Source organism: Eubalaena glacialis, chromosome 2 (genome assembly GCF_028564815.1).
Source record: "Eubalaena glacialis isolate mEubGla1 chromosome 2, mEubGla1.1.hap2.+ XY, whole genome shotgun sequence".
Classification (NCBI taxonomy): Eukaryota; Metazoa; Chordata; class Mammalia; order Artiodactyla; family Balaenidae; genus Eubalaena; species Eubalaena glacialis.
The window spans coordinates 94,439,078-94,465,492 of record NC_083717.1 but is presented as its reverse complement, the minus strand read 5'-3'; the positions used below and the strand labels follow the sequence as shown (position 1 = coordinate 94,465,492).

At 37.9% G+C, this 26,415-nt stretch overlaps 2 protein-coding genes across 2 annotated transcripts; both read right to left on the bottom strand.

The window, feature by feature from the left end:
* Positions 1–12,895: 12,895 nt before the first annotated feature.
* Positions 12,896–13,729, bottom strand: LOC133084633 (melanoregulin-like). The gene is made up of 2 exons (XM_061181442.1): positions 13,639–13,729; positions 12,896–13,464 (listed from the first exon to the last, which is right to left on the bottom strand). Exons 1-2 carry the CDS (start codon positions 13,727–13,729, stop codon positions 12,896–12,898), a joined length of 660 nt encoding a protein of 219 aa, XP_061037425.1.
* An 8,054-nt stretch (positions 13,730–21,783) lies between these two features.
* Positions 21,784–23,473, bottom strand: LOC133085192 (meiosis-specific with OB domain-containing protein-like). The gene is given in 5 exon segments (XM_061182124.1): positions 21,784–22,000; positions 22,089–22,148; positions 22,150–22,572; positions 22,574–23,114; positions 23,328–23,473. Coding segments are annotated over 5 exon segments (1,200 nt in total). The 5' UTR covers positions 23,392–23,473; the 3' UTR covers positions 21,784–21,888.
* Between the last annotated feature and the right edge of the window lie 2,942 nt (positions 23,474–26,415).

Genomic DNA, 26,415 nt, shown 5'->3' with positions numbered 1-26,415 from the left:
GTATAATGCAAATATTAGTACACTTGATGTTGTTTCACAAGTCTGTTCAACTTTCCTCATGTCATTTTAATCTATTGTTTTACCGTTCATCTTCAGTGATTGCCAGTACTCTGTCCTTCAGTTTTCTGATTCATTCCTCTGTATCATTTAGTCTACAGTAGTTTCCTATTAGTGAATTTTTCATTTCAGTTATTGCATTCCTCATCTCTGTTTTGTTGTTCTTTAATGGTCTAACTCTTTTTGAAAAACTTCTAACTTCTTGCTCTGGTCGTCCATTCTTCTCCTGAGTTCTTTGATCAATTTTACCATCATTACCTTGAACTCTTTCTTGAGTAGATTGGCTATCTCCACTTCACTTAGATCTTCTTCTGAGTTCTTATCTTGTTCCTTCATTTGGATCGTGTTTCTGTGTCACCTCATTTTTCTTAACTTGCTGTTTTTATTGCTATGTATGTAGTAGATTCGTTACATTTCGTGACCTTGAGGAAGTGGCCTTTTGTAGGAGAGGTCCTATGTGTCCCAGCAGCCCAGTGTCCCCTGGTCACTAGAATTATATGTTCTAGGTGTACCCCCTATGTGGGCTGCTTGGGCTCTTCTGTTGTGGTGGGCTGACTACTGTGGGTGGTCTGGTAGGCTTGGCTGTCCCCAGACTGCTTGTTTGCCAGGCTCTGCCTTGTATGGAGGCTGTCTGTGCTGCTTGGTGAGACTAAATCATAAGGCAGCTGGCTGCACAACTCTGGGGGACACCAAATCTAGTTCACTTATGGGTAGAACTGCAGTCCAGGTGATATCAGGGCTAGTGCCCAGTCACTGGTCCTGGGGCTATGCTGGCTACTGGGAGGAAGAGACAGGTCCTGAGTTCTGGCTGCAGGGCCCAGGAGTCACAGAGTTGGTGTTGGATCACTGTTCCTGACACAGCTATCTGCAGGGTCTGGGGTATCCCTAATCTTGTGTTGGCATTCTGATGGGCAGGGTCAGGACCCAGCTGAGTCCATGGCTGCTTCTGGCCTGCAAGTGAGTGTTCTGGTCACACAGGCTGCTGGGCTGTGGTATTCCTGGAGCTGGTGTGTGCCTGTTGGTGTATGAGGCTGATCCCAATGCTAGAGCAGGTTTGCTGTTGGGTAGGTCCAAGCTCCATCCAGTCCCTGTGCAGTTATCACCTGCCGATGGTGAGGCTGACTCCAAGGCCAGAGTAGGCCCACTTGTCAGAGGGGCCAGGGACTCTGGGGCTGGTGCCTGTCCACTGAGGTGTGGAGGCTGGTCCTGGGGCTTTTGGTGGCTGGGCCCATACCCAGGGGCGGCTGTGCATTGAGAGGGTCTGAAGGCAGCCTGTTTGCTGGTGGGTGGGGCTATGCCCCTGCTCAGTTAGTTGCTTGGCCTGCAGCATCCTAGTACTTGTGTCTCTAGTCTGGTGGAAATGGGTAGGGCTAGGTCCTGAGGCTAAAAAGATAGAGGGAGGATTCTGAAATTATGCTTGCTGGTACCAGTGTCCACGAGGTAGAAGGAGCTCCCCCGAATGGCTGCTGCCAGTGTCTCTGTCCCTGAGGCTGTGCTGTAGTTGCCTCTTGCCTGTCTGGGAGACTCTCCAAGATCAGGAGGTAGGTGTGACCCGGGATCCTTTCAAATGACTGCTTCTGTTCTGATTCTCGGATCATGTGGGATTTTGTGAGCATCTTTTAAGAGTGGAATCTCTATTTCCCACAACCCTCTGGCTCTCTGGAAAATAAGCACTACTGGTCTTCAAAGCCCAACTTTCTAGGAACTCTTCTTTCCAGAACAGGATCCCTGGGCTTGGGAGCCTGATGTTGGGTTCATACCCCTTGCTACCTGGGAGCACCTCTGAAATTGTAATTATTCTCCCATTTGTGGGCCACCCACCTGGTGGTATGGGTCTTGACTCTATTGAGATTTTGCCCTTCCTTCCTGTCTTGTCGAGGTGACTTCCTTATGTCTTTTTTTTTTTTTTTTTTTTTTTTTTTTTAGATTTATTTATTTATTTTTTTTTTTTCAACATCTTTATTGAAGTATAATTGCTTTACAATGGTGTGCTAGCTTCTGCTTTACAACAAAGTGAATCAGTTACACATTCCTTATGTCTTTAAATGTAAAACATCTTTTACGGTAGGTCCCGGACTTTTTCATCAATTGCTGTTCTGTAAACTCTTGTGACTTTGGTGTGCCCATGAGAGGCATCAAGCTCTGGGACTTTGAATGCTATCATCTTGGACAATCTGTCCACTTCATTCTTAAATCATATTATTTAAGTTTTCTTAGTATCTTATTTGATTAGCGACAGTTTGAAATTTATTATCACTCATGTTTACTTCGCCTGTTTAAAAAAATTGAATAGTGCATTCATTCATTTTGAAATGAAGGTAGTGACCTGTGAATTTCCATACCTCAAAAATCAAGGATAGGACAAAAGCCTTTTCTTCCTGTGTTACACTCAAACTCTGCACCCCACCCCAGCCTAGGGATTAACCTCTTGTACCCATGTTCACTTTCTGTTTTGGGACCGTTAACCATCATTGCATCTGTATGTGTGTTGATAAAGTGAACTCTAGTCTTTCCAGTTTTTGAGTTTTGTTTTTCGGTTTAGGGAACAGTCCTACTATGAATGTACATTTACTGGTCTGCTGAAGTTCATATATAAACCTGTCAAGCACATTACCAGAATTGGAATTGCTTGTATATACACTTTGATAAATTTTAGAGACAATGGTAGAACAGAAGTAAATTGTATTTCAAATCCCACAATATTTTCACACCATGAAAACCCTTCCCTGTTTACTATATTTGTGTGTAGTTTATCTTTATGCCCATACTATATTTCCCAGAGATGGGTAAGTGTTATGTTTCTTGCTAGCATATTTACCGTATTGTTCAAAGTCAGGCGTTTAGTGGTTTTAGCATGATCCTATTTTCATGAACTCGCAAATACAAGATCTTCTCTCACACTGTCTTTTACTCCCTGCTGTTTTATATTGCCCTCCTAATTCTCAGTCCTGGTCTTTCTTTATGTTCTTCATCAACCTGGATAGGTTATACTATTTTCTCCCTTATTCAAGACCAATAGAATAGAATAGAACACCCAGAAATAAACCCTGATATATGGCCAAATGATTTTTGACAAGTTGCCAAGACTTTTCAAAGTAGAAAGGATAGTATTTTCAACATTGGTGCTGGGAAGTCATGTTGTCAACATGCAAAAGTAGGAAGATGGACCCTTACCTAACATCATATGCAAAAATTAATGAAAACGTATCAAGAAACTAAATATAAGACCTAATAAAATAAAAAGTCTTAGAAGAAGACACAAGACAAGGACTTCATGACATTGGATTTGGCAGCGTTTTCCTCCATATGAAACGAAGGAACAACAAAGGTACAGCTAACAAAAAAATTAACAATTTGCAGTACATAATTTTAAAAAAAATGTGTATCAAAGAAATGTAAACAGAATAAAATGGCAACCCACAAGATGGGAGAAAATATTTGAAAGTCATGTATCTGACACGAGATTTCTATTCAGAATATACAGAGAACTCCTACACCTCAACAAAAAGCAAACACCCTGATTCAAAAATGGATAAAAGACTTGAATAGATGGTTCTTCAAAAAGATGTACAAATGACTAAGCACTTGAATAGATGCTCCATATCACTAAATGCATGTTTATATACTTGTGTGCATGCATACACACACAAGCACACACACGCATACACAAGCAGAAAACAAGTATTGGTGAGGATGTGAGGGAGTTGGAACCATTGTGCTATGTCAGTGGGAATGTAGAATGATACAGCTGTTTTGCAAAAGAGTATGGCAATTTTTCAGATATTGAAAAATAGAATTACTACATGATCCAGGAATTTTACTATGAGGTATACCCAAAGGAATTGAAATCAGGGTCTTAGAGAAATATTTGTACTCCAGTGTTTAGAGCAGTAATAATCAGAGTAGCTAAAATATGAAAGCAATCTAAGTGTTCATCCACTAGTTGCTGGATAAGCAAAGTGTGGTATACCCATATAATACAATATTATTCAGCCTTAAGAAGGAAAAGATCTAGGAATATGCTACAACATGGATGAATCTTGAGGAAATTTAGCTACCAAAAATGCCATTTTTGTGACTTTTAGTGAGTCATAACAATACAACTACTTATTTCAATTATATGGGGTACTTAGTGTAGTCAAAACCATAGAAATTGGGAGGGTAATGATGCTTTTCAGGTGGTTATGGAACAAAAAGGAAAGTTATGTTTAAAGGATACAGAGTTACAGTTTTAAAACGTAGAAAAGAATTAGAAAGATAAATGGTGATGTTGATCGCCCAATAATATGAATGTATTTAATATCACTGAACGGTGCACTTTATAATAATTAAGATGTTATATTTTATGTTATTTGATTTTACCAACATACACAATTGGGAAAGAATGTAATATCAGGAAAGGGAGTGGACCTGGGATAGAGCAGAGAGTAATCAGAAGGGTGAGACACTGCATATGTTGAAGAAGAAGAGCTGAGAGTCTTCATTGGCCAGAAGAGTCTTTATAAAAAAAAATTACTCTGAGGGTGTATTAAATAGATATCTATGGGTGCACTGCTATCTCCCATGGGTTATCTTAAAGAGTCTTTAATAAAGTCCATAAGGCTTGCTGAGGCTTTTTTAAAAACTGGATTCCCTAGGAGATAATTAGAGGGTGGTACTTAAGTCTATGTCTAGGTTGACAGATTTTGCAGGGAAGACGAACCTGAGAAGAGTGGCGGTCTTAAGAGTGTAAGTACATGGATATTAGAAAAAAAAATAATAAAGGGAATTAGGAAAACTTTGGACTTCGAAGGTCATGTATTATTACTGAATCAGACCTGATGTTCCTAAGGAGTTATATACACAGTTGCTATTTGGATTACTTGTTGATTAAGATAAGTGGAAAAACTAGAGTCGTTTCCAAGTGTAGGTAAGATATAATGAGAGGATGGAGGTGGAAAGTAGGGAGACCCAGAGAGAAGTGGGAAGGTCATATTGGGCCAAGATGGTGGTAATATCCAGCAGAACAGATGGTAGGGCAGACTATGGATTCATCTTTTTTATTTCGGCTCCCCACCACATCCTTAATCATTCTTTGGGAATATTTCATGGCTCTGTGATGCAGGTACAGAATTCGAGTGAGGAGACTACACCCTCAGTGTCCAGCTGTCTGAGTCCTCAGTGTGCTTCAAATGATGGAGAACTATTGCTTCTTTATGAGAAGAGTTAGTACCTCGTAGCTAAGCTTAAGCTGGAGCTTATGCAATATTGATTCCATTTTATATATACTGTTGGCATGGAGGTTCCTCCTCCTCTTTTCTTGAACATTATGAAATGAATCTATATTTCTCAACATTTGGGTATATCAGGCAAATACATTAAGTAAAGGAATCTTATACAGTGCTCCCTGCATAGTTTGCTCCTTCTTGTTTCTCTTTTACCTTTACTAAATTAGCACAGGGAGAGACCTTGAAATGTTCTAATCAGGAGAGATTAGAACATCATATTTCTAGAGAGGTTGGTTGGACAGAGCAGGGGTCCCAGTGAAAATCAAAGCTTCTGTTTCTACTTGGAAGTGTACCTGTATAGAGTAGAGGGCTCCAGGAAATATCCTAGAATATTCCAATGTCCCTGCAGGAGATCATTAAGAGAGGTAGGATCTGGTACCAGATCAGTGTACTATGACATATTTGTCAGTCATCTGATGTGAGATTCTCAGAGCCAATCCCATATGGTAGGGCTGAGTGCAGAGTGATAAAGAACCTGTGAAAGCCTTTGATTGCATGTTAAAGATGAAGCTCTGATTTCGGGGAGAATTTTCTTACCTGACTGAATGTCACCCTTCTGTGGGGATGAGATTCTGTGCTTTTCCTCCGTTGATGACCACTGACTGAAAATCATTAGAGAATCATGTCTAGAAAGCATTCTTTATTTAATTTCTTAAAGAAGAAAACATAGAAAACATTTTCATCCACTTTCAAATTGAGGATCAAGGGGAATGACATCAGTGAAAATGTCAGAGTAGGGAGCTCTGGCTTGTGTCCATCCCCAGAAACACTGACATACGTGGTAAAACCTGTCAAAATGATCTTATCCACACATGTAAGTTTTCTTTTCTTTTCGCCCTGTAGATTTATCTTTCATTGAAACTTTACTTACTACAGGATGTGGAGAATAAACAGGGAAGTAGAAACTGTATTTCCTGATGAGAGAATCACTAAGTCACATTAGCTGTTCTGAGCTATGTCTTACTCACCTTGACTGTAATTAAAACAAACAAATAAACAAAACACTTTTTTTTTTTAGTCAGTTCTGACATTTCCTCGTTAAAGACATGGTAACAGATACAGACTTAGATTTATCAGAATTGAGCAAAATTTTGATTGTACCTATGTTGAATGTATGAGCAAGACCTGCTACAAAACTTCATTATACTTATTGCCACAACTGACAAATTCCCTTTTTCCACTCCTGATATGTTGCATGTAAGGAATGCATAGGTCACTAACCCCAGCTGGTCACAGGTAAACTCTGCCACATGGATTACTGCATGTTTTCCTGCTGGAAGACCATACATTCTCGAGTATCATGCCTGCAAAGTATCTGGGCTCTTCTTTTTTCTGGATAAAGTTTAGATAATCACCTAATTTTATGAGAAATATATAAATTGTATCTGCATATTCTTCAGGTTTTTATTTATCCATTCTCTTTCAAGTCCTAAGTGCAAATATTAAAGTGATTTCCAAGAGGGTGGTAAATAAGACAGCTATGTTTATGCTCCAAAATTAACAATAAATCATAATACAATTGTAAATGCATTAATGTGTGATTAATATGTAGATACTTATGTAAATGCAATTTTAGTAATGCTTTGTGGAGAGCTTCAGAATCTAGGTATTAAAAAAGAAGAAGAAGAAGGAGTTCTTGAAACTCTGAGGGAATTATAGAGAAGTCTTTGTGTCTATAAATATCACTCTGAAATAATGCATTTTCTCAGAAATAGACTAGGCATAAAATTGTAGGAAAAAACTTCATGAAATGAAAGAGCATGTGAGATGGCCATACAAGAAAAAGAAGATTCTCAGAGAATAATGAACAGTGTGGAGTTCAGCAGAAGGGTCATACAGATTCAGAGAGTAAAACTTTGTAGAGCCTACTTGTGAGTTCCTCATATTTCATCTTTGGAGACACGGTAGTCATTGGAAATATGATGTTATAAGATGACGTTAACATACTTAAACACTTTCATTTAGAAATGACCACTTAGAACCAGAATAAATGAAAGAGAAGACAAAATTATGTTTTTGTTGATTTTTAAAGACCTCAGGTGAGTGCTGATAATTTAAAAATACATGATGTCTTTCACTGCAAAGTAAAGGAGCAGTTACAGTGGAGGATTACTGGACTGAATGTCAATATCATGACATAGTATGAGTGTGTTTCGTGTTTGGTAATTGCAATCATTATTGCTTTTGTTGTGGTCATCCATTTACAATGCTTGGTGTCAGTTGATTTATCTCTTGTAAAAATAAAATACAGTGTGTGTGTGTAAAAAAAATACATGATGTCTTGACTAAAGCTGTATGGACTTTGAGATCTGGAAAAAAAAGCATTTCTTTTCTGTAATGCTAGGATGCTAATTGGACATTTTTGCAAGAAAGAGATTTCAGGATGCAAATCTCGTGTCTCTAAGGTGGGAAGTCAGTTCATGGCGGAACATTCTATTAAACTTGTGTGAGTGGAGAAATATTTCTTTGGAAGGAAGAGGTCGGTCACGAATCCCTTTTCAATAAAGTTAGTGGTTTATAGTATACCGAATGAGCAAAATGGCTATTTCTGAACTTTAGAAAGAATTAATATAGTTTTTCTGCATTTATATTATGAAGCTGATGTAAAGTATCAAAAATTCTTTATTTTGAAAAACAATGTAATCAATTTGACATAATTCATATATATTGAACCTGTGGTACACACACACAATAAAACTTACATTCCCAAATTTTTTTGCACTAAAGAAATATCTTCAAGTGTAGTTGATTTACAATGCTGTGGGTTTTTCAAATACATGTTTATTGGAGTATAATTGCTTTATAACATTGTATTAGTTTCTGCTTTACAACAAAGTGGATCAGCTATATGTATACATATATTCCCGATACCCCCCCCTCTTGAGCCTCCCTCCCACACTCCCTATCCCACCCCTCTGGGGGACATAAAGCACCGAGTTGATCTCCCTGTACTATGCGGCAGCTTACCACTAGCTATTTTACATTTGGTAGTGTATATATGTCAGTGCTACTCTCTCACTACGTCCCTGTCTCCCCTTCCCCCCTGTGTCCTTAAGTCCGTTCTCTACATCTGTGTCTTTATTCCTGCCCTGTCACTAGGTTCGTCAGTACCATTTTTCTAGATTCCATATATATGTGTTAGCGTACGGTATTTGTTTTTCTCTTTCTGACATACTTCACTCTGTATGACAGACTCTAGGTCCAGCCACCTCACTACAAATAACTCAATTTTGTTCGTTTTTATGGCTGAGTAGTACTCCATTGTGTATATGTGCCACGTCTTCTTTATATATTCATCTGTCGATGGACATTTAGGTTGCGTCTATGTCCTGGCTATTGTAAATAGTGCTACAGTGAACATTGTGGTACATGTATCTTTTTGAATTATAGTTTTCTCCGGGTATATGCCCAGTAGTGGAATTGCTGGGTCATATGGTAGTTCTATTTTTAGCTTTTAAGGAACCTCCATACTGTTCTCCATAATGGCTGTATCCGTTTACATTCCCACCAACAGTGCAGGAGGGTTTCCTTTTCTCCACACCCTATCCAGCCTTTATGCATTGTTTTATTAATTTCTTTTTTTTTAACTTTTTTTAAACTTTTTATATTTATTTTTGGCTGTGTTGGGTCTTCGTTTCTGTGCGAGGGCTTTCTCTAGATGCGGCAAGTGGGGGCCACTCTTCATCGCGGTGCGCGGGCCTCTTCACTATCGTGGCCTCTCTTGTTGCGGAGCACAGGCTCCAGACGCGCAGGCTCAGTAGTTGTGGCTCACGGGCCTAGCTGCTCCGCGGCATGTGGGATCTTCCCAGACCAGGGCTTGAACCTGTGTCCCCTGCATTGGCAGGCAGATTCTCAACCACTGCGCCACTAGGGAAGCCCTCCTTCATTTTTTTTTCATTTATTTCTGATTTCATCTTTATGATTTCTTTCCTTCTGCTAACTTTGGGTTTTTTTTACTATTCTTTCTTTAATTGCTTTAGGTGTAAGTTTAGGTCGTTTATTTGAGTTTTTTCTTTTTTCTTGAGGTAGGATTGTATTGCTATAAACTTCCCTCTTAGAACTGCTTTTGCTGCATCCCTTAGATTTTGGGTCATTGTGTTTTCATTGTCAGTTGTTTCTAGGTAATTTTTTATTTCCTCTTTGATTTCTTCAGTGATCTCTTGGTTATTAAGTAGTGTATTGTTTAGCGTCCATGTGTTTGTATTTTTTTTACAAATTTTTTCCTGTAATTCATATCTAGTCTGATAGTGTTGTGGTCGGAAAAGATACATGATACGATTTCAATTTTCTTAAATTTACCAAGGCTTGATTTGTGACCCAAGATAAAATCTATCCTGGAGGATGTTCCATGAGCACTTGAGAAGAAAGTGTATTCTGTTGTTTTTGGATGGAATGTCATATAAATATCAATTAAGTCCATCTTGTTTAATGTATCATTTAAAGATTGTGTTTCCTTATTTATTTTCCTTTTGGATGAATTGTCCATTGGTGAAACGGGGTGTTAAAGTCCCCCACTATGATTGTGTTACTGTCAATTTCCGCTTTTGTGGCTGTTAGCATTTGCCTTATGTATTGAGGTGCTCCTATGTTGGGTGCATAAATATTTACAATTGTTATATCTTCTTTTGTAGATTGATCCCTTCATCATTATGTAGTGTTCTTCTTTGTTTCTTGTAATAGTCTTTGTTTTAAAGTCTATTTTGTCTGATATGAAAATTGCTACTCCAACTCTCTTTTGATTTCCATTTGCATGGAATATGTTTTTCCATCAACACACTTTCAGTCTGTATGTGTCCCTAGGTCTGAAGTGGGTCTCTTGTAGACAGCATATATACGGGTCTTGTTTTTGTGTCCAGTCAGCCAGTCTATGTCTTTTGGTTGGAGTATTTAATCCATTTCATTTAAGGTAATTATCGATATATATGTTCCTATTCCCATTTTCTTAAATGTTTTGGGTTTGTTATTGTAGGTGTTTTCCTTCTCTTGTGTTTCTTGCCTAGAGAAGTTCCTTTAGCGTTTGTTGTAAAGCTGGTTTGGTGGTGCTGAACTCTCTCAGCTTTTGCTTGTCTGTAAAGGTTTTAATTTCTCCGTCAAATCTGAATGAGATCGTTGCTGGGTAGAGTAATCTTGGTTGTAGGTTTTTTCCCTTTCAACACTTTAAATATGCACAAAGATGCACAAAGTGTATGCTCAGCAGTTCCTCAGAGTCGACAGCCTTTCTATTGTGATCTATTTATGATTTATTTCTTAAATGACTAATGAGGCTTAGTCAGATTTTTCTGACAGCTTTGGGTCTTCAGCTTTCTGCTTTCATCATTTGTCCTTAATAGCAAAATCTAGATTTAAAGTGTTTTAGTTTTCTATTCACTTATACACAGTTATATAGATAAAAGATGTCAACATCCCATACAAATGCACCCTTCCCTACTTCTACCTCTCAATATTTTGTGGAGACTTCTGTCTTTATGCAGAGAGTGTATTTGGAGGGGGTGGGGGGGAGGGGGTTCCCATGTTTAAAGAAAATTGCATTTAATATAAACCCAAATCAATACTTTATACCATTAGTACCACCAATATGCCACTCAGGCTGTCCTAAAAGCATCCCCAAAGCAGTTCCTGTGGGAAACAGAAAACAGGCTGCTTGCAGTTCATGAAGAACACCCCAATACTATTCCATTGTATTTTTTTTTTTTTTGTAAATACAGAAACCTTTTAATTCTTTGCAAGGAAAATTTCCTGGATAATTCCATGAGTTTTTATAATCATAGAGACAATTTTATCCTTACTTATTCATTACCAAAAATAAAGACTATGGTTACAATGTATTCTCCATAGATGCAAACAATCTCATCTATTTTGACACCAAAAAAAGGCAGAAAGACAAAATACAAATTCCAAGGACAAAGATGAAAACAATATGATTTTCAAAGTTTTTTTTTTTTTGGTTTAATTTATTGTTTGTTTTTGTTTGTCTCACTCTTTGTATGTTTATCTTGCAAGAGCCTATAGAGGTGAGGGAAAATATCTGCAGGCTAATTTTAAACAACATGAGAGAGGTATTAAGTACTAAATACAACAAAATAAAAATGTATTTTTTATTTTAAAAAATAAAACTTTTAGTTTACTTATTAAACTAGGAAGAATATTCCTGAAACATGTGAGTTAAATTGGTCTGCAAAGCATTCATAAACGGAGAACATGTATCTCCTCTAACAAATACTTTAAACATTGTGTTCGCTACCAAAAGAGCTAATCAGGGTAGGGAAATTTTCAAGTCACAATCCCCTGCACAGACTAAATACAAGTTACTTTTTAACTTGAAGTCAGAAAAGTAAAATCTGTAAAAGTAAAAATATTGCCATTGTTCTCAGCAGTCTACTGATAAATCCGACAAGCTCTGAAAGTCTTTTCAATAAAATGAACCCTGATTTCATGGCAAGCTCCTTGCTTAGGTGGCAATTAACTTTTGAAACTGGGCTGCTCAATCTGTGGATAGAAGCAAACTGCATTGACAGAATTGCTCCTCTTCGAAAATCATCATCTTCAGGATGGAAGAAAGTCCAGCAATGACCTTCTTCAATGCAACACTGCCTGCAGAGTTGCTACTGCTGCTGCTGGTGGCTTGCGGGGCTCAGCCCCAGGCTGGCAGGGTGAGCACTGATCCTAGTGCACTGTGACCACGGGCTCTCCGTGCCCACTCTTGGTCCTGGAGCTGAGGCCACGCTGCATGAGAGGTCCCTGGGCAGTTGCAACTCTCAGTCAATAAGCCGGAAACAGGTTAAAGAGAAGACAAGACAGTAAAGGTCAAATAGATGCTATCCCAGATAAAATATCAAGGGCTTGTGGACTTGAGCTGGACACTATGTAAAAATGAGGTAACCAGATATCAATAACATTGAGAATTCAAGATGCTTGTAGCACAGCTGAAGACACAGCTTTTCACGTGTAGCTGCAGGAAGTTCTGCTTGGGAGCATTCTATTTAGGATTCACTTCTGAGCAGCACTCCTAGATAGTTCTCTTATTTGGTACATCTAAACTTCTGAATAATCTCAAAATGATGCCTCAAACACCTCCAAGGTTCTGTAGGTGCTTCCAAATCAAAGAAAGGTCTTGTCACGCCTGGTATTATTTTGGTGTTAGCCTATATTATATAACAATTATTTAAAAATTGGTAATCCATATTTGGGTTCAATGATAGCTCTATTAATCTTATTTTATTAACTAGAACATCTTATTCTCCCAATAGGATTAGTGGCTACAGCTTATTGTACAACCAAAACCAAAATGGGGGCAATGGGTTCTTGGAATCTAATCACCCATGATGAAATATCCCACTGGCCGACTCTCTGATGCAAGATCACCAGGGCGTTTCAACGCAGCCTCAACTTTCATATGGTCAAGTCCTCATGATGGCCAGATATCCAAACGCTTAGATTTTTGTAGGACTCAGAATCCTTTTTCTCTTAGCTAGCCCTCTTCTTGCTCATTCTCTTTTACACGCATCTGTCCAACTTTGGTAGGCTGTTGAGTTCCAGTGGAAGAAATCCCATTCTGCCTCGTAGCCTCTCCCTTAGGGACTCAGAAAGGGAAGGTAGTGCAGTTCTTTCTGGCCATCTGCCTGGCATGGGACCCCAGGCTTCTTGGGGTAAGTTTGACTGGCAATTTTAAAGAATTCTTCCGCAGCATCGAGTGTAATGAGACGGTCCACAACAAAGAGATATCTCTCCGAAAGCTCCCAACTGGTTGGGAAAATATTGGTCTCTTCAGCCAGTCTCAACAATATCTCCCGAGCTCTCCTTGTGTTTTTAGAATCACTGATGGTGCTGAGTTTTGTCACTGACAACAAAGAGTCTGCTTCCTTTTGAAAACCTAAATCTTCTAAAATGCGTTTCCATCTATTTCTCACTTCCCTTCGAATCTGTCGCAGGGTGTAGATATCATAGTTGAGTTTTTGCCACTCTTCTGAATCTTTGGCCTGTTGATTACGAACAACGATCAAATTGTAGAGGATCCTGTCATCGTCTGCCTCTGTGTGGGACACATCGCGAGGCACGCTCCACAGATTCTTTTCATCTTCCCTCACCAGCGTGGCTCTGAAGGAAGAATATGGATTGTTATCAAGGGGCAACACAATCGATCCTTATTCCACTGCTGGCCTGTTCCACAGCTAAGGATTTGGTGAGGTTGTAAACACCTTCTCTGGCAGCTCCACTATGCCTAAAGATTCTATTTCCCAGTATCCCTTATAGGTAGGTATGACCATTTAACTGAGTTCTAGCTGATGACGAATGTCAGTGAATGTAATGGCGCCACTTTCAGATGGTGCTAGATGCAGGAGCTCGGTCGCGATGGCCTTTCCGATGCCCGTACCCCCGCCGGTGACGATGGCCACTTGGTGCTGCATCAAGCCTGCTGCCAGGCAGCTTTTGCCCTTGACCTAAGAACTCACGGCCACGGGACATTTGAGTGATGAAGTGTAGGCCAGGTTAAGTCACTGGGTCCACGCCACCTTTTAAATATGCCGGAGAGAGGGCTCACGTCCACGTGACCGCCCCCCATTGTATTTTATGTCAAAAAAAAGCATGATCTCTATCAATTTGAGACATCATGTTTTAGAAAATTTGGATATAAGATGCATTTTTTCCCTTTCCTAGCTAACCTAAATTAATAGCAAAAGTAATCATTTATTGAGCACCTACTGTGTTACACAAATTATTTTTAATCTTTATAACACACCTACAATGTAGGCATTATAATTGCCATTTTTAAAATGAGGAAATTGAAACTCAGAAATGCAATATAATCTGAGCAGAGTTACACAGCTATTGAATGGCAGAGCTAGTATTTAAACCTGTCTCGTCATGTTCCAAAGTCTATGTCTGTATTAAGATAGGAAGACTATAACTTTCTGATACTCAATACACCTAAAAAAGTGAAATTTAGAGAATGTGAAAATTCTCCCCATATCAGAAAACTAGTGTAATTTTTAAAAGAAGTATCATGAGCAGAATCAGGCAATTAAGTAAAAGTACTATTCAAGTACACAAATCACTGTGATCATTGGAGAACATGTTACTGTCACATGAAAGGCAATGAGAGAAGAATAGTATTTACAGCGGTGGGAGAAAATTTCTCTGTCTTTATGCTTCTTTGCCTTTTAAAATGTTAATCTCATAATGATAAAACTAAAGGAACAATAGGTTTTGTTTCCAAAAGCTGCTGCTAATAATGATATGTTCACTATACTATAGGCTGTCTAGGCCAGTGTGTTTGTGCATTACTTGTTTATTTATGTATATACTTAATTTTTAAAATAAGTCTTTTATTATAAATATGATATACCTTCGTTGCTACATATTCAAGCCATAGAGAAAGGCATAGAATCGTTTTTCGTTATATTCTTCCAGATTTTATTATTTTTTCACTTCCTTTTCCTTTCCTCCCTTTATTTGAGGTTGTTATTTATGGAAATGCTGGCCCAAAGCTTGAAGTTTCTAATGACTCTATTAAGCTTCTACCATCCCACTTCCTGCTTCCAAGTGGCAACCACTTTGAATTTTTCAACTTGATCTTTTGGTGTTTACCTCTGTATCTCCATGTAACATGTTTATACATGTTTCTACTTCCTGTATTTTCTCATTGAAATTACCTTTTGACTTCCCATTTTTGGAAGATGAGGATTTATATCTTTTCACAATCCCTTCTCAACCCCCACTACACACACACACACACACACACACACACACAAACACACACACACACACCCTTTCAACTTGGTAAGAGTGAAATTTTGGTTTTGTTTTTTTAGGACTGAATCCAGTATACTATGATCACTTTTTCTTGTACATTTTGTTTAACTTTGAGCTAATATTTTCTCTCTTTCATATTCTATCAACTTTATATGTACTCTTCACTAATTCAACTCCAAAGCCTCCTTCTGTTGTGTAATAAACTTCTTATTATATCCAAACACATTAGGTCTTCTCCGAATTTTCTCTTCTTACTAAAAAATAACTTTCCTGGAAACTTCTAAGCTGCTACAACCTGGACTCGTTCCTCTCTGTGCCCACCTTTGGTCCTGGACACACTTCACTATCATTTTAATTCCCTTCACCTGTCTCTTTTGTAGGATCTCCTATTTCTTGGGTTCCATCTCCTGTTGGGGAAGAAGGGAGTGTTTGTTTGTTTGTTTACTTCCTGTTTGGGTGGAGTATATCTTCCAGCGTATTCCTAATAAAGAGATGCATGTGAAACATTTTTTGAGAATTTACATATGTGAATATTCCCTTATTCTGTCATCTTTCTACTTAATAGTTTGGCAAAGTATAGAACACTAGATTGGAAAGTGGCGTCTCACAAAATTTTGAAGGTATTTCTCCACTGTCTTCTAGGCCCAAATGTGACTGAAATCATTCAAATTATTTTCTTTGAAACCTGGTTGTCTCTCTCTCTCTTTCTCTCTCACCTTGTCAATATTCCTCTATTTTGCAGGTAGATACTTTGATGGGCTCTGTTTCCTTCCATTATGTTAGGCACTCTGTGTGTAAATCCCTTTTGAGTGCAAACTTATATTCTCCAGATCTGCTAATCTTTTGAAAATTATTTTATTCATGACTTTATCCTTTCTATGGACTTTTTTCCCTTTTTGGAAATTTCTATCAGATCTCTTGGACTGTTTCCTTTCTTTTTCCCCCTCACTGTTTCCTATTTATTTGCTTCTTTACCCTAGTTTATGCGAGAATTGTTGACTTCATATTCTAAATCTTGTGAATTTTTCTTTTCTGCTCTAATAGTTTCAATTTTCAAAATATCTCTACTTGTTCTTTGAATGTTACTTTTTCAAAGCATCCATTTTAGTTTATGAATGCAATATCTTATGGCTCTGAGGATACTTATGCTATTTTAATAATGTTTTTCTTCTCTCCACTTAATTCATATTTTCTTTTTCTTTTTTTTTTCTACCTGTTTTGTTGCTTGCCTGTTTGCTCATAGTTAAGAGTGGTACATTAGAAACCCAAATGGAAACTCTGAGAGCAGATGAATTTCTTAAACTGTGGTCTTTATGTAGAGTGATCTGGCGGGGACATTTCCTTGTGGAAATCCTGATGTTGGCATATTTAGAGCTTTCCTCTGGGGCTGCTCAAATTCCCAAGCAAAGTCTTCCTCTGTCCTGCTTGGAGGGAATCCTCCTGGTTGCTACTTCGGGAATTTGTTTTTTCCCCAGCTTGCTAACACACATCCAATTTTGTGATTTATTATTAAAATTACATTCTCTTGGGACTTCCCTGGTGGTCCAGTGGCTAAGACTCTGTGCTCTCAATGCAGGGGGCCCAGGTTCGATCCCTAGTCAGGGAATTAGATACCACATGCCAAAACTAAGAGTTCACATGCCGCAACTAAAAGATCCCTCATGCCACAACTAAGACCTGCCACAGCCCAATAAATAAATAAATATTTTTAAAAATAATAAATAAAATTACATTTTCTCACTTGAACACAATTTATGTGAAGGAACTAGGATGACTAGGAGGCAGAGGTGTCATGCACTTAAAAATTATCTCAACGGAATTTTTCTTTTCAGTGATGTCCTTAATACTTTACTGTTTGTGAGGGCCTGTTACAAAAGTAAACTCTTGGAGTTAACAGAACTGTGTATAAGGTATGGGATTATGAAGTTGAGGTCAGCTGATAGAGAAAATTGAACCAGGTGGCATTAGCACCACAATTCAGGGTTATATTTTTTTCTGTAAACGACAGCACCAAAAACTTAATTGGCTAAATCAAGTTGTCCTTCCTCATAGAGTTCACAGTCTGTAATGTTGAAAGCTATTTTGGTGAGTGTTATGTTGCAATTTACAACAAAAAGTATATATTCAGTGTTCAAACCCTGCTCCTGCCACAAATCTCCTAAAAGTCTTGGAATTTCCTAAGTAATAAGGACAACAAAGGTGTGTTTTTACGTGAATGAGGTGACTTTTGGAAAGAACCTAAGGATGGGGGCTGGTTGCTAGCTGAGTCAAAGATTTGATTAGAATGTTGGAACTTTCACTTTCCTCCCCACCCCTGAACTTCCATCCTCAGGGGAGGGGACAGGGCTGGAGACTGAGTTCAGCCAGCAGTGTTGTAATCAGTCATGCCTTTCAGGAAGCCTCCATAAAAACTCAAAAGGAGGGGTTCCAAGAGCTTCCGAGTTGGTGAACACGTGGAGATTTGGGGAGTCACACCCAAAGAGGGCAAGGAAGCTCCATGCCCTTTCTCATACCTTACCCTAGGCATCTCTTTTATCTGGCTACTTCTGAGTCATATTCTTTTATAATAAACCAGCAATCAGTTAAGTAAATGTTTCTCTGAGCTCTGTGAGCCACTCAAGCAAATTAACCCCAAACCAAGGAGGGTCGCTGGAATTGCTGATCTACAGTCAATCAGTCAGAAGCACAGGTGATAACCTGGACTTGTGATTCACGTCTGAAGTGTGTGTGTGTGTGTATGTGTGTGTGTGTGTGTGTGTGTGTGTGTTTGTAAGGAGGTGGGTGGCTGTGGAGGGCCATGTGGTCTGGTAGGACTGAGCCCATAACCTGTGGAATCTGATGCTGTTTCCAAGTATATAGTGTTAGAATTGAGTTGAACTGTAGGACACTCAGTTGGCGTCCAGAAAACTTCTTGGTGGTGGGAAACCCCCCCTCCACACATTAGAAATGGGGTGTTCAGAGGACCAAAGAGTGAGTTTCCAAAATAATTGAGATCGGTTCAAAAGTGACACTGAGATGCGTGTGCACAGACACACACAAATCCTTCACTGTGTTCATGAAATTCACTTTTATTTAATAGAGTAAGAAGTTTGTCAGTGTGTGGGGGGAAGAAAAAAAAATACAAACCTCATTAAGTAGAAGTAAATAAACTCATATTGAACATTTTTGCCATTTTAGAATCAGACAACAATCTGTGACTTCAGATATTGAATAAAAATGTAGCACATGTGCTGGTAAATTTAAGAGGCCCCCTACAGATGACTTTAAAATTATAAAATTACCTAATTTTATTTCCAAGTCAAAATCTAGAATAACTTTACGAATATCACCAACTAATTCATGGCTTCTTAGGATACATCCTCAACCACATGACAGCTTCTGATAACTGGAATATTACTTTTATGTATTAGTTCAAATACCTGGGAAAGTGGATCGGTTTGGTCTAGCTAATCTTAATGAGCCTGTCCACCGAGTTCACTGGTTACCTGCCACCTTTGGATATGCTGCCCATTACTCACATGCCCATACCTGAGCAATGAACTCTGGAGGAAGGACAACTGGAGATGGGCTGCACGTAATGGTCACTAGGCAAGAAGGAATTGTCTGAAGGAAAACTTTTACCTGGAAGGGAGATATCATCATTTCCTCCCTGGCTTTAAGATTCAATGTTTTTCCATTGCTTTTTTTTTTAATTTTATTAGAGTATACTTGATTTACAATGTTGTATCAGTCTCTGCTGTACAACAAAGTGAATCATATATATATATATATATATATATCTGCTCTTTTTTAGATCCTTTTCCCATATAGGTCATTACAGAGTACTGAGTAGAGTTTCCTGTGCTATACAGTAGGTCCTTATTAGCTATCTATTTTATATATAGTAGTGTGTATATGTCAATCCCAATCTCCCAATTTATCCCTCCCTCCCATCCTCCCTGGTAACCATAAGATTGTTTTCTACATCTGTGACTCTCTTTCTGTTTTGTACCATGATTTTAGATTCCACATATAAGCAATATCATATAATATTTGTCTTTCTCTGACTTACTTCACTCAGTATGACAATCTCTAGGTCCATCATGTTGCAAATGTTACTATTTTTTGTCATTCTTTTTTATGCCTGAGTAATATTCCATTATATATATATGTATACACACACACACACACACACACACACACACATATCATGTCTTTTTTATCCATTCATCTGTTGACGGACATTTAGGTTGCTTCCATTTCCTGGCTATGGTAAATAGTGCTGCAATGAACATTCGGGTGCGTGTATCTTTTTCAAATTATGGTCGTCTCTGGATATATGCCTGGGAGTAGGATTGCTAGAACTTATGGTAGCTCTAAAAACAATTAATGCTGGAGAGGGTGTGGAGAAAAGGGAACCCTTGTACACTGTTGGTGGGCATGTAAGTTGGTACAGCCACTATGGAGAACAATATGGAGGTTCTTAAAAACAAACAAAACCTACGGGGCGGTGGTGGTGGTGGTGTGATGAATTGGGCGATTGGGATTGACATGTATACACTGATGTGTATAAAATTGATGACTAATTAAAACAACAACAACAAAAAAAACTACTAAAAATAGAGCTTCCATTGCTTTTAGGATCGATCCTACAAAGGCTGGTGTGACTGAGCCCCTGCCTCGCCTCTTCTCTCATTACTCTCCGCTCTTTCTCTCTGCTGCAGCCATGCTGACTTTGCAGTTTCTCAAATCACCCTTGTTTCCATGTTGCCGCACAACATTTGCCTAGGCTTTTCCCTTTACCCACCTAATAATCATCCTTTAGATCTCATTTCAAATTACATTCTCAGTGTCTTTGAAGAAGTCTACAGAACAACTTACTTCTGGAAATTAGAGCTGCCAATTAAATTCCATTTTGTTATGAAACTAATTGTGTGAATCTGTTGATCGGGGTTCAGGACACACTAACCCAAAATATGACACCGTGGCATACTGAATATTTTAAGCTGAAGGAATTTGAGAAAGAGCATATGTAGAAAGGACTCTCTGACCTTCCCCTGCAGGAGATCGTAAGACCCTTATGTGAGGGGTGCCTTTTCTATACCCAGAGAAAATGTTCATCCTCATCTCCAAGACGTCAAGAGGAATTAGACTGAAAAGGCTTTGCTATTTCCCCTAATTTACCGCATTAAACTCATACCCCTTTTTGTCCTATCATATTTTCCATGACTTTCTACTCTTCTTCCAACCAAACAGAAACACTCTCAGGTTTAACCACTTCTTCAGGTCTTCCTTTTCTAATGAAGTTTCCGGTGTCACGTGAAACTTACAATAAACGAATTTGTATGCTTTTCTCTTGTCAATCTGTCTTTTGTTAGAGGGGTCTCTGTCAAGAACTTAGAAGGGTAGAGGAAACAGCTCTTTTTCTTCCCTTCTTCAGTAACCAGGTAAGAGGCTGTCAAGGTAGTCAAAAAAGAGGAAGTTTCTAGGCGGTGAGAAGGGTCACACTGTGTTGAGTAGTGATTAGCAAGGAGAGAAGAGTTAGTAGCAGGGGAGTAGTACTACTCTCAGAAGTCACCTCTCTCATCTCTGAAGTCTCCTCACATTTGCTACTTAGGCAGTGAATTGTTCCCATAGTATTTTTTTCTACTCCTTATCTGAGATGCTCATTGAAGACCACATTTATAAGGTACAACTTGATCACTATATGTGGATGGCTTGGTGCATTATATTTGGAAAGTTTTTAATTATTATTGAGTAATAAGTAAGCTTTGTTGAAGCCTTGTCTTTCTTTTTTTTAGTGTTTGTAATATACTTTGATTTGATTGGATTTTTTACTGACGTATAGTTAATTAACAATGTTGTGCTAGTTTCAGGTATACAGGAGAGTGATTCATTTTTATATATACATATATTAAGATTAAGTTTTATATATATTATATAATATATATATATTCTTTTTCAGATTCTTTTCCATTATAGGTTATTACAAGATGTTGAGTATAGTTCTCTGTGCTATACAGTAGTTGCTTTTTCATGTTCTTATTAGGTTTCATCTTCCCGCATTTTACTTTTTAAGATGCATTTTTTTTTAAACGGGAAACTTTTTTCTGATGATGTTAGTCTATGGACTATCATGGGTCTCTAAATTCAGAAATATATATTAGTAAATATTCCCTTCCTCATCCCTACATTCATGGGTAATCTCCTGCTAATTATTAGCATGGTGAAGTAAATTAAGGAAGCTATTATTGGGTGTATATGTTAATAGAGTGATAATTGGGTACCAGTGGGTAAGAATTAAGTAGGAAATGTCAAGGTGAGTTCAGAGACATTTCATTAAAGAAAAAAATAGGAAAATGCTGAGGAGCTTACAATCAATTGCTTATTTTACACCCAATGGCTTTTTAAAATTATGGTCACAAAAAGTGGATCAGCAGTAAAATGTACATTTGAGCTGATACAAATTGCCAGAAGAGAAATAAATATCGACACGTTTCACATTTGAGGTAGATTAGATAAATGTTTGATTTTTTTTTTTTTTTTGTGGGAAAGATTAAACTTGTTTATTAATTCATGCAAACATTTTCCAACTTGGGAAGAGAGAGGGCAAAGCCAGTAGAAAAGGCCTTCTAAGAAATGAACTTGAATAAGAGGGAGATTTTAGGATTTACTCTTAACGGACTCCAGGGGGAAACAGAATAACAATTTACAGAAACATTCTCACCACATTTGAACAAAATACAATTTTATCTGTAATTTTCAAACTCATTTTCCACTTTAAAGGCGGTTAAAACTCGTATTCTTTTCCAGAGTTTAAAATGACGTCTGGTTTTTAAATATTTCCTTGTCCAGACAAGTTCCTACTTGCCTCGATAGGATCTGCGAGCTTACAGGAGAGCACACTCACTCTCAGTCCACCCCTTGCTCTATGAGATAAAAAAAAATTTTAAAAAAATTTTGCTTCTTTCCAAAAGAAATTGCCACTTTAATGCTGTTTTCTGTTCATCCGTCATTGCAAGAAACTCATTTACCGTGAAGCCCAAAGTCTCCTCAGCAACACGTCCTGTGAGACTACAGGAATGGAGGGTACCATCTATTTCGAACTACTTTTGTAGTTTCATCATCAATGTTCAGTGTAGAAATGTAAGCATAAAGAATTCCATAGATAGGATCAGCTTTTCCTTCATTCTTCAAAGCTTTTACCTTTAATTGTTCAACTGTATAGACATCAACTATTGTATTTAAATTTGTGGATTCTTTCAAATAACTGTCAATTTCATCATCCAGAGGATTCGTTTCTTTATTTTCTCTTATAAAATTCAATAGGATGTTAGCTTCTGGTGTATCTGGATTAGTTGTAATAATGGTTTTTGAGATTACAGTTGCTGTCATGCAGTTCCGAAACTTGTCAAAACTTATTCTTACATCTGAGGCAAATATTACTGTTTCTCGTGGCACCCAGCTCTGTGCAAGTAGAATAGATTCATTATCCCAACATATCATTGCAAAAGAAGACTGTCTCATCATAGAGTTTAACTTCACACCTCTGGCCTTTTCTTCGGTCTGAAGTTGTAAAGTATTTTGGCTCTCCAACCGACCTCACAGCTGCAAGGACATTAATAATTCTCCCATCAAGACTGTGTCCGTTTGCAACAATGTCACCCAATGAATAATAATCACAAGACTCTTTAACAGGTAAGTATATCAAAGAAAGTAGCTTCGCATCCACTTCATAACTGGAACAAACTTTTACCATTGAGTGATTCTCACTGAGCAATAGTTTATAATCGCTAGGAGTTGCAGGGCTGAACTTTTCTTCTCTTTCTAATTCCTTTCTTTGGATCAGGGGATTTTCAATTATCACACACTCGCCAACACGAAAGCCATCAGAAAGTGATCTGATGTAATCTTCCTTGCCCCACGATGTTGCATTTACAAAATGGGTTGTTGAATCACGAATGGTGAAACTGAAAGTGTACCTTTCTGATCCAATATTTTTTCTGTCTGGAAAGCCTTTGACATCTGTTTTTCCAATAACTATGCCGATTATTTTTAAATATTTAGTTAAAATATAGTACAAGGGCTTTCCTGGTGGCGCAGTGGTCAAGAATCCGCCCGCCAATGCAGTGGACACGGGCTCGATCCCCGGTCCGGGAAGATCCCACATGCCGCAGAGCAACCAAGTCCGTGCACCGCAACTACTGAGCCTGCGCTCTAGAGCCTGCGAGCCACAACTTCTGAAGTCCATGTGCCTAGAGCCCGTGCTCAGATTAGCCATATTTGGATGCAGGTCTGAAAGTGCAGTAAAGTTCTTTGATGCAATGGAGTTAGCCATTCTTTTACCTCAGGCGTCCGCGCCAGCTTCTCCCGGGAGCGCTCGCTTAGCCGCTCCTCGCACCTGGACAGCGGTCCACCACACACAGGCCCCACCTGGCCACTTCTCCACAGCGCGTTCAGCCCACAACCCCAAATGTTTGATTTTTGAACATTCATTTCAAACAACAAAATTGAAATAACCTAAAATTTTCATGAAAGCTGTGCTGACATTCTACATCAGTTATGCCATCATTTTGAAAATGGTCAAGATGGGAAGGGGAGGTAGGAAGATGGGATTCCACGTAAAATTCATCCAAAATATTTTTCTAAGAGGATTTGAACAACACACTTAGGATTTCAGGGATGCCCATTCTGCATATAACGTATCTATCTGCAAACGTGTTACGGCAAGCATCACTTGGCTGACACACCTGCCCACTGTCCTACCTACAGTGAGCTGTCTAAGATGTCGTGGGAGTTGCCTCTAACCAGGACCTGGTACCCAATGCCCTGACAACGCTGCCTTTTCAAAGCTTGAACTGCGACTCTTCACTTGGCTCCACAGGCCCAGGGCAACTTGAACACCTGGCAAGACAGTAAGTTGGCAGATTCCTGCCTCTGAAAGATATGCAATTTTCAAGTGAGAGTTGCATTTCTCAGTTTTACTTTTCTGTTTAGGGATAAGTTTGCTAATTTGTTCACTTATTCATTCACACATTTACATTTATCGACCAATATTTGTACAATTACGTTTTGTTTCCTCACTTGAATAAATAATTGTTTTCTCCGTGATGACTAAGGAACAAGCTGGTAAATGGTTGTTTGCTCTACAGTCATTTTGCCACAAGGTGGTGGTATAACTCTTTGAAGTTAAAAAAACAACTTGCAAAAAGTGTAATTTCAAGATTTATAAAAACAAATAAAACTCATGAGAATGGCTTATTTTTGTTTCATAGTTTAATTTCTCTACAGCTTTAATAACTGTAGAAATTAGATTTCTATTGCAAATGAATTTTTCTTAAATGATATATAAATTATAAGAATTGAAATCACTCTGATAATGATAATGATATGCAGTTATCACAGCTAACATTATCTAAGGCCTTATTTTGTGCCAGGCACTGTGCGAGGTGTTTTATGTACAGTGAGTCAGTGCTCGCTGTCCTATCATTACTTAAATACAATCACTGCTACCCTCTTTGCAGATAAGAAGACCAACATTTATATTAACAGGGATTCTTATTTATCTGGTCTTTTAATACTGTGTCTTATGTTAGGTTTTATAGTTGAATTAGAGCTATGTTTCCTGAGTTAGCAGGACAGTAATCTCCAGGGGGTACATTTTTCCATAAATAATTTTTGCAGAGCCCTAACCTGAAGATTCTAATTCCGAATGTCTGGAATAGGGACCTAGTAAACTGTACTTTGAACAAATGTCCCTTATGATTCTTACTGTTAAACAAGTTTAAAAACTATTGATTGATAGTTGTCTTTGAGTTTCACTGCTCTGCTTAAAAGATGCTTAAAATCACCTATTCCCAGCACTGCATCCTTTACCTCAAGATTTTAAAATCAAGATTATAAAATTACAATAATGTTTCATTCAGGCTCTTCAATACTATTTTCACCCTAATTTTGAGGATTTGGGCAAGTGATGTATTATAAAGAGGTGAATGTTTTTGTATTTTATTGTAAAAAAAAAAGTGATATGTAAAGAAAGTATTTTGTGCTCTGTTACAGAAATATCCCAGTGAAATTCATACTACACAATGTAGTAAAAACAGATATAAAATGCTTTATCAGTTTAAAAGTACTGAAAATTCTAATTGGTATTTTAGGGATGCATATAAACTATTAACAATTCAAATATGATATGGCAATATTGAGTTAGTAAAATCTCTTATAACATAACTGATCCCAACTTTTTTAAAAGCATGTAATATTTTGCCTCACCAGCTTTACACTGCTGAAGTTTAAAAATGAACAAAGTACTGAAATCCAGTGACAACAGCTAGCAGAACATTTTCCTTTAAATCCAAAGTATTTATAGTGCTCTGTGTATTTAGATCTCTCTTCTCCTAGATATTAGGTATCCATATTAGGTATGAGTATTTTCATTTTTGCATTTTTTCAGAACAATTTAATTGTTTGCTCTACAGTCATTTTACCACAATGTGGTGGTATAAGCTTCTGTCTTAGATTCCTTGACACTCCCAAAACCTTCTAACTGGATTAAAATTGCTTAGAGAAAAATATCCCATTACCTTTGTAACTATTTTAACAAAATTTAAGAGGTTTAATTAATTATTATGTGTTGCCAATGCACCTATAATTTATACCAATTTGACAAGTGATATTTTCTTAAAATGATAAAGAAAACCTAATGTTTTAAAACTCTTGTGTACTATACCAAGAGATGACACTAATCACCAGAAAAACTTCATCTAATTCTGGAACTAGCCAACATTAATGGAGATACTAAAATGGGAGTAGTAGGATGAGGTCTCTGAATGTTTTTCCTTGCCTTGAACTTTACTTTTAGAACTTGGTAGTTTATCTATTTCATGTTTATTCTAAAACTGGATTTTTCAAAATTAATTTTTTCATTTTTCTTGTATTACTGGTAGCAGCCTTAATCCTAAGTGCCCCGTACTGAAACATTTATATAAGTTACTGTGGTAGATATTTGAGTGTACCTTTCAGATGTGGTCTGCAGACAGCCTCTAGCTATCAGCTCCTTCTGTCTCAGCTGCAGAGAACCACCTATGTGGAGGTTAGGCCCTTCCCAGGGCAGCCCACTTCTACTGACTGAGCAAAGTGGCAGTATAAAGACCTGGCCATTTGGGCTCTATGCAGAATTTTTTTTATTGAGATATAAATGACATATAACATTGTATTAGATTTAGTCATACAGTATAATTATCTGATACATGTTTATATTGCGAAATGATTACCATGAGTTTAGTTAACATCCATTACAGCACATAATAACAATTTTTTTCCTTGTGACGAGAACTTTTAAGATCTACTCTCTTAGCAACTT

Coding starts and splice junctions, on each gene's coding strand:
- LOC133084633 (XM_061181442.1), bottom strand. CDS start 13,729: ATGCAGCACCAAGTGGCCATCGTCACCGGCGGGGGTACGGGCATCGGA. Junction 13,465..13,638: donor GCATCTAGCACCATCTGAAA/GTGGCGCCATTA, acceptor CAGTGGAATAAG/GATCGATTGTGTTGCCCCTT.